Below are 14,278 nucleotides of genomic sequence, written 5' to 3' on the forward strand. Positions count from 1 at the left end.
GCCTTCACATAAACCTCAAGTTGATTAACAGGCAAAATCTTTAGTTATGCAACACTATGATTTACTGTTTTCACAGGCGGCCCAATGTGGACACGTCACTGTATGTATGGAGGAAGGACTTTGACAGCATTTTTTTTGTGTGTGTGTTGGGAAGAATGGTTTGTTTGGATGCATGTAAAACAGGAAAACATGAGACTGATCAGAGCCACGTTAGAAGATCCAGACATCAAACTAGAAGCACAATCAGTGGAGAGATTATCTGACTAAACAGTGCCATCTTGTGTTCTGTTGTTAAAGTTTAAAAACTGCAAATATCAGATAGAAAAAACTGAACTGTTGAAATTTTCATCCCAATGCCAACTTTGTATCCTTGCTTAATGACAGCAGATTATGAATTACCTCCTAATTATTGTGCACTGTGGCTGTTTTCCTGACTTGGCTCCATGTTCGGTCCTCTGGAGGATATTTCTATGGAGCAGAGCTGCAAAACAGTGCACATCACAAACCCTCATCTTCACCAAATGGGCTCTAACAGGTTAGGAGGAAGGGGCGACTCTGGTTTATTAGATATTTGATGGGCTCTATTTTTATAACTGGGATGCAAAGGCTGGAGACAAAGTCTTCTAAATGAGATCTGGGGAATACAAAGAGGGATGTGAAGACAGAAAGGTTCGGGGTGGAGTTTGAACAGCAAGCAATGGGTTCTCTACAGCTGCTGGCACTAATGAGGATAATTACCCCAGTAATAACATTAGCCTATCTGAGGGAATGGAGGGGAAGGACAAGTGGTTGTGTTTGTGTGTGTGGGTGGGTATGCAAGTGTGCACGTGGCTGCTGTATATGTGTGTGTGTGTGTGTGTGTGCATGCCTGGCCGTGCTCATGCCTTTTTCCTTCTATCTCACTCGCGGTCTCTCCCTCATTCCCTGAATCTCAATATCTCTTTGTTAGCCCACAATAATTGTATTTGGGCCTCATATCCGCCATATCAGATTCGAGTTTGTACAAGGTAATTAGCAGAGGAAAGGAAGCCTCCACACCAGGAGGACAAATGCCCCCATGACATCATTCTGGCTCCACTCAGGAGGGGAAGCATTTTTTTTTCACCCTCTCGCCCTTACTCATCTTCATCTTTCTTGTCATTCAGCTGTCAAGAAGGAGGCAATGAATGGGGGCAAAAATGTAATAGCAAGCAAAAGTTGATGACATTGAAAAGGAGGAGATTGAGATTAAGAAGATAAAGAAGTGAAGAGAAGAAGGAGAGATAAAGGGGTGGAAAGTGATTGGAGATGAGATAGAGGGCAACGTGTTTTTTTTTTTTTTCCTACAGCAGGCCTGTAATCTCCAATCAGCTTTTACTAACAGACAGCGGGGGAAAGTTCCTCGGCGTTAATGCAGCTTGCCATTCAGAAGGAGCCGGTGAATCCAGCTGGGAGTCGGGGGATGAGGGGAGGATTAACTGGCACTCAGGTGGAGAGAGATGAAGAGAATCAGACGGAGACCCTGCGGATGGTCACACCCTCTCTTGCCCCATCCATCACTCTCTTTTTCTTTTTTCCCCTCAGTGAATAAATGTACTGCGCTCTGATGTTCTGTGGGTGGAGTGGTGAAAGCAGGAGGAAATGATAGAGGCTTTACTTTAGGGGTGACTTCTCTCTGTGTTTGCCATGTCATAAATTTACTTTCCACTTAAAATCGGATGTAAATTTTCCTCACACTTTTTGACAGATTTAAGAGGGCAGCAGAGTATATCAAAATACTCAACATTGCCATTTAGAAGTGATTTATTCTTCTGCCGTCTTATAGCTAAAAGGTAGATATAAGCAGACGCAATGTTAAATTACATATTCATGTCATAAACTCGGCTGAAAATCATCGTCTTTTCATTTGAATAATATTAACTAATCCAATGTGTTAGCCGAAACATTATTTCCTGAGGCCTCCTTGTCGACTGCTCCTATAAACTGATTTAAATGAACGGCAGGTAATCTCCAGATGCCAGCTGTGCATCACCACTGCCTTCCTCTAAACGATCAAAGTGTTGCTCCTTCTCCTCCAAATAGCCTCTCGTCACCTTCACCCCTGCAGAGGAGATTAAACAGGAAATACTGAAGCACCAATATGTGTAGTGTCTTTAGAAATGACAGGTTTGTCATTTAACTGAGCCAAAAAAAATGTAATTCACCGTTGGCCTCAGTGTTGACACTCACCTCGTCTTGACACGGTGAGCTGTGCCGAAGCAGACGTTTCTCCCAGAGTGTTGTGGGAGATGCAGGAGTAGACGCCCATACCAGAGACAAGGACACCCTCTATCTGAAGCCAGGTGGAGACAGAGTAGCGTTGGGGTCCACCTCGAAGCTGGAATGAGGTGAAATCTTCACATATCAATCGATTCAACTGTAAGAAAAACATGCATTTGACTTCTGTCAAGTGGAGCAATTAAATCATTCTATTATGATCACTAGCACTGATACTGACTCCTTTTTTTGAGTGTTTATTATCAACAGACTCGTGACACGTAGCAAGTGCAAGTGAATGGCAGCACGACACAAATCTGTGCAGATGTTGTTTCATCTGAGTATCAAAGCAGTTCAGTTAAAATAGAAGCACTTTCATGGGAGGTGATTTGAAATATACTAAACATCCACAATGCCATTTGTCTATATATTTCCTTTCAATTAGATGTCTTCATGTGTCCTGCAATTTATGATGTATGACCGAATTTCTTACCACATAATACCATTGCAATCTTTGCAAATATTCACTACCAGTCAAAGGTTTGGACACATCTTCTCTTTCAGTGCTTTTTATTTAATTATTGTATGCATTGTAGATTAATACTGAAGACATCAAAACTATAAAAGAATACATATGGAATTATGTTGTAAACAAAAAAAGTGTAAGTCTTCAGTATTAATCTACAATGTACAAAATAATACAAAAAAATAAAATCATTGAATGAGAAGGTGTGTCCAAACTTCTGACAGATAGTGTATTTCAGTAACATTATGACTGATCATGCAAAAATAAAAACATGCTCTATCAGATTCAAGCTTACAGGGTTATTCTGTGATTTAGTATCGTACTTTCACAAAGATAGGGGGTCTTACAAGAGGCAAAAGGAGACGTCACTGAATATTGTTTATATGTCATTAATACTAAACATTTCTATCAGTATTTAATGCAGTGGTGTTCTTTATCTCTCACAGATCATGATTAAATGAGGATAATTCACTTGTTTTTCATTTTTAAAAAAAAAATGCATGTTAAAACTTTTTCTAATGTACATTGGAATGACCAACATTTAAAACACAGTAGTTTTACATGACATTGATTTGTTTAAAAAAAAAAAAAAAAAAAATGGTGATTACACTTATTAAGCCAAGCAGAAGAAGAGTCATGCCAAAAAAAACGCTTTTAACTTTTTCTTTTTTTTTTTTTTTTTTTTTTTTAAGATTTGTTTACTTTAAAATGGGTCAGTTTGACCTGCAGCATAACAGGAGGGTTAATGACACTTTCACTAATGCAGAATAATTGAAGCTTTGATCCAACCTGGACAGAGATGTGAGGATCATCTCCTGGTAAGTACTGGTCGCTGCCTGTCTTCCTCCAGTTCAGGACAGGAAGAGGATATGCTGACACCTCACAGCCAAAGATGATGTCATTTCCTGTGTAATTGGACAGATTTCTGGGACCTCTGAGGACTCGGGGAGCTGAGGCAAAAAGAAAGGAGCACCCCAAAGTTTAATACTGGGCCCCTTAAAGTTCAAGAAGTTGTTCTATATCAAGACAATGAAGTGCATGCACTGATAAAATATGTAGGAAATGAGTGCATTAACCAGAGTAGCAGGGTCCTCTCCCGGTGTGTGTTAGGGTTGTGTTACCGCGGCTGGCAGCCTCTCTCAGCTGGCAAACATTTGTGTAGGTCCTCCCATCTGAGCCACACACAGGACCTTTCTCCTGACACACACATGTAGGCTCTGGATCAGCCCTGCGACCCTTCTTCCTCACTTTCCTCTGGCACACCAGACCTTCCCCGCAGCGTCCGTAGAAGATCTGAGCCCCGTCTGGGTCACACTGCTGCCCCTCCACGTTGGCACACCGGTCACAGCACCCACAGCTGTCCTGAACCCGGCCTGCGGGGCAGTTGTCCGGCACCGAGGGGCAGATGTGCTCGTCGCACTCCCTGCAGCCCTCACCTTCCTCCCACAGCCGCAGCCACCCACGGTGCTGAGGAGGCAGCCCGAGGGAGCTGTGCAGCCAAACACCCACACAGATACTCACACACATGCAGAGCTGGGCCGTGCTGCTGACCCACATCACAGCACAAAGTCAGAAACCTGAAGCACAAACGGAGGCCACAAAATGAAACCGGTCACAAAATGAGCCACAAAAAAAGATGGAAGTCCTGTTTTTTTCCCGTCCTCTCACAGTCAAACAGTCACATGTTGTTCCTCCTCTGAGTTTTAAATGTTTCCTTCTGTCTCCTCTCCTCTGTCCTCTTCTGAATGGCTAGATTGGTTTTTGTTATTGTTACCATGTACCCCTGCTGGATTATATTGCCACGTTGTTTCCCCCACTTGAGATTTCTTCATAAGCTCCAAGTCCTTTCTAACAAAGAGATGGCATTTGCAGGGAATGAACTCAGGAAACTTCATCTCTCAGGTATCCGTTTCATTTCATCTTTCTCTTCTCTCGTTCTGCTGCCTTTCTTCGTGTGCCAGCCTTCTCTGGGGTAGGCAGGACTGGCAAACGGGCTTCAGAAATGGCACAGGATATAAAAGAATCCTCCTCAATCTGCAGGATTCTGTCAGTGGAGGATGAGTATTTGCCTGTAAATTGAAAAAATATAGTCTGTGGGAAAGCAAGTGGGTCCTTTTTGGAAAAGCTGAAATAAAATGGGGATTTTAGGTATATGTTGTTGTCTCACAGAACCAGGAATAAAGCAAAACTGTGACAGTCTGTGGAGGTGTGTGGTTTTGTTCCAGCTATATTTGAGTAGTCCTAAAATACTTCTACTGTAGGTCATTACTTCTACACCATTAATTAATTAAGCCAAAAGTACCAGTAGATTAGTTGCATAGGATATACATTGTAAGGAAACTCTTGTCTTGCATATTCATCAGCTTTAAATGTGCTGCAATTTTTTGTCAGCATTATTTTTTCTTTGTTTGTGGACGGCACTCAAATCATAAGTACAGATATTCCCACATTTGGTGTTTTGATGATAGAGGTGGTAGACTGTGACACTGTTCAGAATGACAGTCCAAAATCTCGTACAGGTGTTCAACTTTGTCAAGACATAGCAACTGTTAAAGCCACAGAAAATGATTCACGTAATTTCATTAATCTTTTCAGTCACGTCTTGTGTCCTGTGGATGGGAGCATTGTCATCCTGAAGCACTGCTGTCAGGATAGAGATGTTTCATCATAGGATAAAGGTGATCACTCAGAACTAGTTTGCATTGATTTGCAGTGAGTCTTCCCTCAAAGGGGACGAGAAAACTCAATTTATTCCTGCAAATTGTCCCCCACAGCATAACAGAGCCACCAAACGGTTTCACTGTCAAGGCCAAGAAGTCAGGTTTTTCCTTTAATTTGTCACCAGTCTGTATATATGCTGTGTGTGTAACTGTGAAAGACTGAATGCATGATTACGTTCTGTGTGAGAAAAGTCTAATCTTGATAGACAGATTGCAAAGTATACTAGCATAGCTTCACTTACACTACCGCTCAAAAGTTTGGGGTTGCTTAGAAATGTCCTTATTTTTGAAAGAAAAGCAGTTTTTTTCAATGAAGATAACATAAAATGAATCAGAAATATAGTCTAGACATTGTTTATGTGGTAAATTATTATTCAAGCTGGAAACGACTGACTTTTAATGGACTATCTACATAGGGGTACAGAGGAACATTTCCAGTAACCATCACTCCTGTGTTCTAATGGTACATTGTGTTAGCTAATGGTGTTGAAAGGCTAATTGATGATTAGAAAACCCTTGTGCAGTTATGTTTGCACATGAATAAAAGTAGTGTAGCTTAAGCTGCACTTATTAGAATCAGAATCAGCTTTATTTATCAGACCTTTATTCATCAGATATGACATGGCAGCTCGGTACGTTGACCTCACAGTCCAGTTAAAGTCTAAAATCAACAGCTTGGTTACAGAACCTATCCAACAACACCTTCTTTAAAAAAAAAGCTGTTGTAAGACATGCTCAGAGGATCCTGAAGGAACCCTCACATCTTTTATTTTCAGATTATTACCTTCATTCCGATGCTACAGAGCAATAAACTGTCTTTTATTCCCATTTCTGTCACACTGCTCAACAAACAGCAGCCGTTGTTAGTGTAATATGCACACAGGAAGGTGTGGTGTATGTTGTATTTTAGATGGTAAAGTGTCATATATGGTTCTACATATATGACTTAATCTGATCCTTGCTGCGTGTTTTATTTCTGTGCTCTCCGATGTTGCACAGAACTGTTAAAACTTCCACCACTGCCACAGGGAAATGTCCTTTTGGGGCCAATAAAGTGTATCTTATTAGCAAAGTATGTGTACACAGACAAGAAATACTCTAGTACATGAGGCTTCAGGGTGTTTTTAGGCAACGTGGCACTTCCTGCTTTGCTATCAGGTGTCCGTGTCAGACTGTGGGCTCCACAGAGCTGGACGGATGCTCAACACAAACACTCTCCTGTTTGAATGGAGGAGGGCGGGGCTTCATCATAGCGCTGTCTGACGTCACGGCATGTGAGCTGCAGACGTAGCACGGAGGTCTGATTGGAGGACTGTGAAAGTAGCGATGATGTGCACTGTGGATCCGGCTTGGGCTTCAAAATAAAACAAATAAAAGCGGAACTCGCCTATAGATTAGCACGTCAATGTTATTTTAGATGATTTTACATGATCGACTGACCAGTTGATTTAGGCCACTCGAAACGATGGCATATTTACTGTTGTGTGTTGCAAATTAAATCATTAATTATCAAACCTTATCTGTATAACACCTTTCATCGGGGTTAGTGCAGTTTGAAGTGCTTCAGAGATGACTGAATAATGGCACAGAACAAGTAGAGGGTGCAATGAAAATACATTCAAAAAGAAAACATCAAAAATATTAACAATACAAAATATGAAAATAAAAAATTATTAAAAATTCAATAATAAATAGGCCTCTGCTTTTATTTTGAAGGAAGACGTACAGAAAGCCGTGCGTCCATCGGTGAATTCACTCTTCCACGTTTACCAGGAAGCAAAGAAATGTCTAAAGGAAAAAAGGGAAGAGTTCAGAGAATGAACTGACAGAAAACCTTCGTTCTGTCTCTTCTCTGACTCTACCTGCTTCTTTTTACCGCGTTCCTCAGGAAACTTCGCCCGGAGCGACTATTTACACTCTTAAAGGGACACTCGGTGAGTGCTGTACACACCGCCTCAGGTGTTCTCTAGGATGTAGTCTCATTTAGCAGTTTAGCTCAGAACAGTAATCTTAAATAGACCAAAGAACAGCAATAGAATTATACAATAATAAGATATAATAAAGAATAGACTAATTAGTAAAAAGTAAAAACAGAATACCGGTAGTTAATATCCATATAGAAAAATATGGAAAATGTACACATTTACAAAATAGAAGAATTAGGAATAATATTAGGAATGTACACTATGTACAATATGGAACAGGTAACTATAATGCAGTGCCAGTTTACACACGAGTATTGACATAAATGAGTGAGTTATCTATCACAGAGTGGGGAGTTATTGTACAGCTGTATAGAGTTTATCTGAGAAGTTGTGTCTTTGTTCCTTCAGTGAGACTTCAAGGTTTGGTTATTTAGTCTGGAGTGGAACTAAAAACATGCAGTGATTGCCGTACATCTGAGTAATGATATAAAAACCGCTCATAAAAGTGGTATTTTTGAATTTTTAAACAATTATTTACCTATTTGATATCACTGTATAGCCTGTTGTTCAGGTTGAGGTGTTTTGTTGTATTTAAGTATTAAACTGCATAAAGGTGCTGGAATAAACTAAGAATGTGAGGATGTGGTCTGAATCATATGAATGATTCTAATGCACTAAAAAAATAAAAACCAGTCCTGACATAAAAATACTTAGACTTTAATTTTAATTAACTAGACTGTAATGTTCAAGTAAGTTACAGCATTGTAGGACTGTAGTGGATGTGTTCTCTCAAAAGCTAAAAATAGCGTACGACAGTGAAAAGTTGCTGTAACTGATGTATTACACTGGTGTCACTGCGATTGTTTCAGTGGGTTTGGCAGGTTTAGGCTTGGACTTGCTGACGTGGGTCACAGGTGTGTCACATACCTGTCAAGTGGTCTGAAGAAACCTTTCAGGATGTCCTGGCTTTCCCTTGGAGCATGTGTTTTTTTGCTTTTGCTCAGTTTAGAAATAACAGGGTTGGAGCGCAGCACGGGTCATTTAAACATCTGGAGTGAACACATGAAGGGGGGTCTTCACCCAGCCTGAGTGTCAAACAGTTCATTTCCTGCATTCCGGCCAGTTTTTACACACCAATTTGTGGCTTTTCTGCAAAAATTTAAGGTGGCAGTCAGTGGATTATCATGCAATAAGACTCAGACAAACTGTATTCATTTCAAACTTTTATTCTTCTGTAGATCAACTTTTCTTATGTATTATCCCTGCCGAGTCAACACACACACAAGCAGGATTTATTATTTTGTCCTGTTTTGTGTCTTTTGTTTGGGGAAGTAGCTTTTTCAAATGTGCATGTGGCACATCTTGCTGTCAGTGGACTTTAAAAGCTGATCATGTTCAAAATATTCTTCACATGCAAAACATTTCACACATACAATCTGTGTTTTGTGAGAATCTTTAATTCTATTTAAGCAAACTGAAAACAAGAATGCACACATTTTGGCCATAACGGATTAAAAAACTGATCTAATTGAATAAGACCTTGTTTAAGCCTCTAAATAAGTCCAGAAAACAAAACCATTCTAGAAGTAAGCAGGTTAATGGCTCACAACTTACTTGGACTCTCTAAGAAAACATCATCTATTCTTCCTTTTCCTTCTTCTGTGCATACTGACTGGAGACAGGTTGATACATTTGCTGATTTTGGCCCATCACAGATGCATCTTGCATCATGCTGTTCATTTCAAATTTGTGTCACTGCATAGTTTGTCCTGCAGAGCGCACTCTGACTCCACTGTGTACAACATTCTCTGCAGCACATGTAGCAGAGCAGCTGAGCAGACTGTGGTGTGGAGTCAAAGATGTCTTCACTGCTCAGTTGGTAACTAGTTTGTAAATGACTTTGCTGAAGAGTTCATTAACATCAGATGCATTGTTTTTTTCCTTTTCAATAAAACTCTCTCTATAAAGAATATCAGCTTGATTTTTTACTCCCTAAAATTACCAAGGGCAAAAATCCAGGATGGGTGGGACTCAACTGCCGCATGAAATTACAACACTGTGTGTGTCTGTGTTTCTGGGTGTGGAGGATGTATTTATGTTTGCCACAAAAGATTAAGTGGTTGTATGAGCGTATGATTCATATTCATATTTTGGGACCCACCCCTTTCTGAGGGATGAGGGATGATTGGTAAAGAATTACACAACAAATGGGGAGACACGGGCATGTGTACTAACTATGGAGAGGACCCAAAATCTCCGCCCGTGGGTAGTTGATATCATGTCCTTGAATTTCTGTTGTGCTTGACAGGCCTAAAGAATGGCAGAAAAGGTGCTGGTCACAGGTGGAGGGGGCTACATCGGGAGTCACTGTGTGCTGGAGCTCAATGAAGCAGGATACCAGCCAGTCGTAGTGGATAACTTCAGCAACGCTGTACGAGGTAAGTTCCATTACTGGGAATACAAGTTCTACAGTTTCGTTTAGTAGATGCTTTTATCCAAAGCAGTGTACATCTGAGAATAGATACAACACAAGCTAGGATCTGGTCAGGAGAAAACAACCTGGATAAGAGCCATAAAACAAGTTCAAGTGTGATAATAGGACCTTAGTGTCTACAGGCAGTGTGGGAGGTAATAGGAAGTTTTGGAAGTTAATGAGTAGGTTTGTTCATCACTATAAATGAGCAGGTTCCAAATGTGTTTGTTTCGTACAGTTATAATTATATCTGGTGTTAATATGACTGTGTGTGTGTGTGTGTGTGTGTGTTAAATCCTGTTTTGGATGGAGGAGAAGGGGATGTACCAGAGAGCATACGTAGGATAGAGAAGCTCCTGGATACCAGCATTGAGTTTCATGAACTTGACCTCCTGGACCGACCTGGCTTGGAAAAACTCTTCAAAAAGGTCAGAAAGTTCCTACAATATATTCTAAAAGAGCTGAATCTGTTTCACTCTTGCAAATGTGCCAGATATTTGCTGTTTACAGGTAGAGATTTTCTAGTGTAAGTTTAACATCTTTGGAATTTGAACTAATCAGATTCTAAATATTGTTTTCACCGCTTTCTGATATGTCTACAGAATATTTGGCAAAAATCTGTTAGCTGCAGCCCAAATTCTGATTTCACCAAATGTGAAAATAACATCTCCATTCACATGAACTCTGATCTATTTTTTAACTCATCAATCAGCTCTAAAATGTATGCAATTTAAAACATGTTAGAAGAGGAAAAAGGAAGGAAAAATTACTCTCTTTCCCCTTACTGAGGTATTTCCTCACAGCTGTTTGCTGAAGACATCCCAGGATATCATGCAGGTTGCATCTGTCAACTACAGTCACCTTAAATCAAGTTGTCGATCCTGTAGATCACCTCAAATTATCCTACAGGTTATCACCTATCTTTCTTTCCCTGTTCCTATTTTCTTCTCCCAAACCGAGCCTGCTAGCGCATTCAGGTCCTCTCTGTCCCTAATATGACCGTGAGAAAGGCAGATGTTGCAAAAGAAGATACACGAGACATGAGAGAGAGACAAAGGCTGTAATAAAAACATGACTTGGTAAAGATTAGATATTGTTTAGTCTGACGTTACAGAGTAGACAAGTTGCCTCCATATTGGGCCGTAATCTAAATATGGCTTTCCTCCCAACTCAATATATACTCAAGGCTGAAGAGAATCCTCAGAATTGATGCTGCCAGCGCTCACATCACTGTGTTGCTCGTTGTATCACTTCTCCTGATATCAGTAAACCTTATTCTCAGTCTAAGCCATCTGGGTCTCCAGAGTGTCTCTGAGTCTGCCTCCTCGTTCGTCTCTCAACATTGCAGAATTCCCTAACACCAAACAATCAGTTCTTCAACTTCTGAGTGACATTTGAGCTGAAAATTCATAAAACAAACACTTGCATGCAGAAGCAGGTCACAATTAAACTGACTATAGAGAACATATTTTCATCTGTGAGTAAATACAAAGTACATTCTTGTGATCTGGATGAGAATAACATGTTAAACATTTAGTGAAAGCACAGGCTCTATAGAAATATGTGCATAAATAGTAAAACATACTATTTAGTTTAAAATATACACTTTTATACAGTTGAAATCATTAAAAAAAACTCAAATTCCTAAATAGCAGTTTAAATAGGTAGATGATATAGTATACAGTATATAATATTTACATACTGGTTATATGAACTCCTCCTGTGGTGCCGACGTCTGTCACATGTGTAACTGTATATCTGTGTTGCAGCATTCTTTCAGCGCCGTGATGCACTTTGCGGGCCTGAAAGCTGTCGGGGAGTCGGTGGAGCAGCCGCTCCGCTACTACAGAGTCAACCTCACTGCCTCCATGAACCTGCTCGAGGTCGGTTTCAGCTTGTCATCTGATCTTGCGCTGTCTGTCCTCCATTAAATCTGCACTTCCCTCTTCATTTCAGTGTCCACTCTGGACCTATATGCTCTAATCGTCACCCTTGTTTGCTGAGTGCTGAGTGTTCATTTGAAACTGAGTTGGCAAATTCTAACACTGCAACCTTCATGAGTCTGAATGTGCGCCTGCTTGCCAGAATCCGCCTTTCTGCTTCCTCTTCAGTTGCATGTATGTGCGTGTGTGCTGTTAACTGCTGTCTCGCTGGCCGCTGACTGTGTGTGTGTGTGTGCCGTGTTTGTGTGCATCTGCATGTGTCCCAGGTGATGCAGGCTCACAAGGTGCACAATCTGGTCTTCAGCAGCTCAGCCACAGTGTACGGAGACCCCCAGCACCTCCCTATCGATGAGCTGCACCCAGTAGGGGGCTGCACCAACCCTTACGGCAAGACCAAGTTCTTCATCGAAGAGATGATCAAGGACCACTGTACAGCTGAGAAGGTGCCGATCAGAAACACATTCAGATTTTACTCGCACTATGCAAGGTGTCTCATTATTGCCTCTATGTGAGCAGGACTGGAATGCAGTGCTGCTGCGTTATTTCAACCCAATTGGAGCTCATTCCTCTGGTCTGATTGGAGAGGACCCTCAGGGTATCCCTAACAACCTGCTGCCATATGTTGCCCAGGTACACAAAACCTCTGCCAAACACATGGCCACAGCAGAGGGACTTGATGAATGCAGATTCCATTATGGTATCTAGTTGAATCTAGCTGACGATTTCAAATTTATCTTCCTCACAGGTTGCAATTGGGAGAAGAAAGTGTCTCAGCGTGTTTGGAAACGACTACGACACTCCTGACGGCACCGGTAATGAAGAAGACTTTTAAACTGCAGCGCACAGATTTCATTATGGTTTTAAAAAGCTTTACAAGAGCAATCAGAGTAAAAGTCACATTTTCAGAATCATACCAACAGAACTCTCTTTCTAGGTGTGCGGGATTACATCCATGTCGTAGATCTGGCAAAGGGACACATAGCAGCTCTGAAGAAGCTGAAGGACGACTGCGGATGCAAGGTACGTTTAAGAAAAGAACCCCAAAGCAGTTTCTAGCACATTTTCCGACCATGCATGCCAACCTGAGGTGTTTATTGCAGCTCTGGAATTTGTGCATTATCGTGTTTGTGTCTGCAGGTTTACAACCTTGGAACAGGAAGAGGCTACTCTGTGCTCCAGATGGTGAAAGCCATGGAGAAGGCATCAGGGAGAGAGGTGAGTCACTGAAGAGCTCTTCTCTCTGCAGATTAAATTTAGAACCAGGGTTTGTATTGTGTCCTCTGAAAGTCACGGAAGTGACTTGGAGCAGTAACCACATCATGAAATAGCAGTGAGCAAGTTAACACCGACTATGAAGATGTCCTTTTATTTAGGTTAACCTCTGTTTTTTTTTTTGTTAATGTAATTGAAATATTGTGTTTTCTGCACAGATCACATACAAGATCACCCCTCGTAGAGGCGGAGACATCGCGTCCTGCTACGCTGACCCTCAGCTAGCTGAGAAGGAGCTGGGCTGGAAGGCTCAGTTCGACCTGGAAAAAATGTGTAAGCAGCACAGTATTATACATATACGCAGAATTATTGAAGTATTCCCTCATAACAACCTGATGCTATCTTTTTGCCTCCATGTAGGTGAGGATCTGTGGCGCTGGCAGTCCATGAACCCCACCGGCTTCACCAACGGCACGGCCTCTTGATGCATCTCCAGCTAGTCGTCGCTGTTCTTAAATCCTCTTTTAAAGTCACCGGGCCAAAGCAAAACCATCAGCTTCCTCGTTTTTGCATTTCATATGAACACCTCAAGAGGAGCTGAAACCTTTACATTTTGTTCCGTTTAATTTTCTAATTGCTCTACGTTAACGGTCAGCTTGTTTTCAAATAATTTACATTAGAAGAAAATGTCTGAATATCTCTGTTTTGTTTCTGTCTGTTTTTTTCAGATTTAACTATTTAACTATGGGATATTTTCTCTATGAATGTATTGATCTGGGAGCCATAACAACGACAGACTAAATTAATTTTCTTACTGAAAAGACTGAAACCTGCATTTGCTTTGTTTCAAATCAAGGACTGCACAATTTGTTTTAAAAATGCATTGCATTTATTTTGATTGATATTGCAACATGACTGATTTTTGCATTTATTTCCAGTGAAACAAATAGAAAAATGATGTGATGTGTTGCTCTGTGTCTAGGGAATAGGATTTATTGGCAGGGGCATGTATGTGGTACCAGGATGCTTTATTTATAACATCATGATGTTCCACATTTTGTATTTATCAAAAAAATGGAGATATTTCAGTTTAGCCTTATTTGAAAAGATGGTTGTGAGTGTTTTAAAGGAGGTTGACCTCATGAATAAATTATATAATAAACCCATAATGCCGAAAACCATCAGAATAATCTCAATGCACTCTCAATTAAATATACTAAGGTTGCTGTAAAGTCACTCTTTAA

The 14,278-nt window shown here is 40.7% G+C and overlaps 2 protein-coding genes across 4 annotated transcripts; one reads left to right on the forward strand and one right to left on the reverse strand.

The window, feature by feature from the left end:
- Positions 1–1,584: 1,584 nt before the first annotated feature.
- Positions 1,585–4,635, reverse strand: LOC111579567 (kazal-type serine protease inhibitor domain-containing protein 1-like). Its single transcript, XM_023286880.2, has 4 exons — positions 3,838–4,635; positions 3,551–3,711; positions 2,209–2,356; positions 1,585–2,080 (listed from the first exon to the last, which is right to left on the reverse strand). The coding sequence occupies exons 1-4, from the start codon at positions 4,316–4,318 to the stop codon at positions 1,968–1,970; spliced, it is 903 nt and encodes a 300-aa protein (XP_023142648.2). The 5' UTR covers positions 4,319–4,635; the 3' UTR covers positions 1,585–1,967.
- A 2,607-nt stretch (positions 4,636–7,242) lies between these two features.
- On the forward strand, positions 7,243–14,215 carry gale (UDP-galactose-4-epimerase). 3 transcript variants are annotated; one of them, XM_023286887.3, is made up of 11 exons: positions 7,243–7,415; positions 9,715–9,844; positions 10,192–10,307; positions 11,649–11,762; positions 12,089–12,265; positions 12,339–12,452; positions 12,568–12,634; positions 12,757–12,842; positions 12,960–13,037; positions 13,253–13,367; positions 13,455–14,215. In XM_023286887.3, exons 2-11 carry the CDS (start codon positions 9,724–9,726, stop codon positions 13,517–13,519), a joined length of 1,053 nt encoding a protein of 350 aa, XP_023142655.2. In that variant the 5' UTR covers positions 7,243–7,415; positions 9,715–9,723; the 3' UTR covers positions 13,520–14,215. The 3 variants fall into 3 exon arrangements, with proteins under 3 accessions (XP_023142655.2, XP_023142657.2, XP_023142656.2); XM_023286889.3 differs by having other exon boundaries at positions 10,198–10,307; XM_023286888.3 differs by having other exon boundaries at positions 7,244–7,415; positions 10,195–10,307.
- The last annotated feature ends 63 nt before the right edge of the window (positions 14,216–14,278 follow it).

The sequence above is a fragment of the Amphiprion ocellaris genome, chromosome 20 (assembly GCF_022539595.1).
Source record: "Amphiprion ocellaris isolate individual 3 ecotype Okinawa chromosome 20, ASM2253959v1, whole genome shotgun sequence".
NCBI lineage: Eukaryota > Metazoa > Chordata > Actinopteri > Pomacentridae > Amphiprion > Amphiprion ocellaris.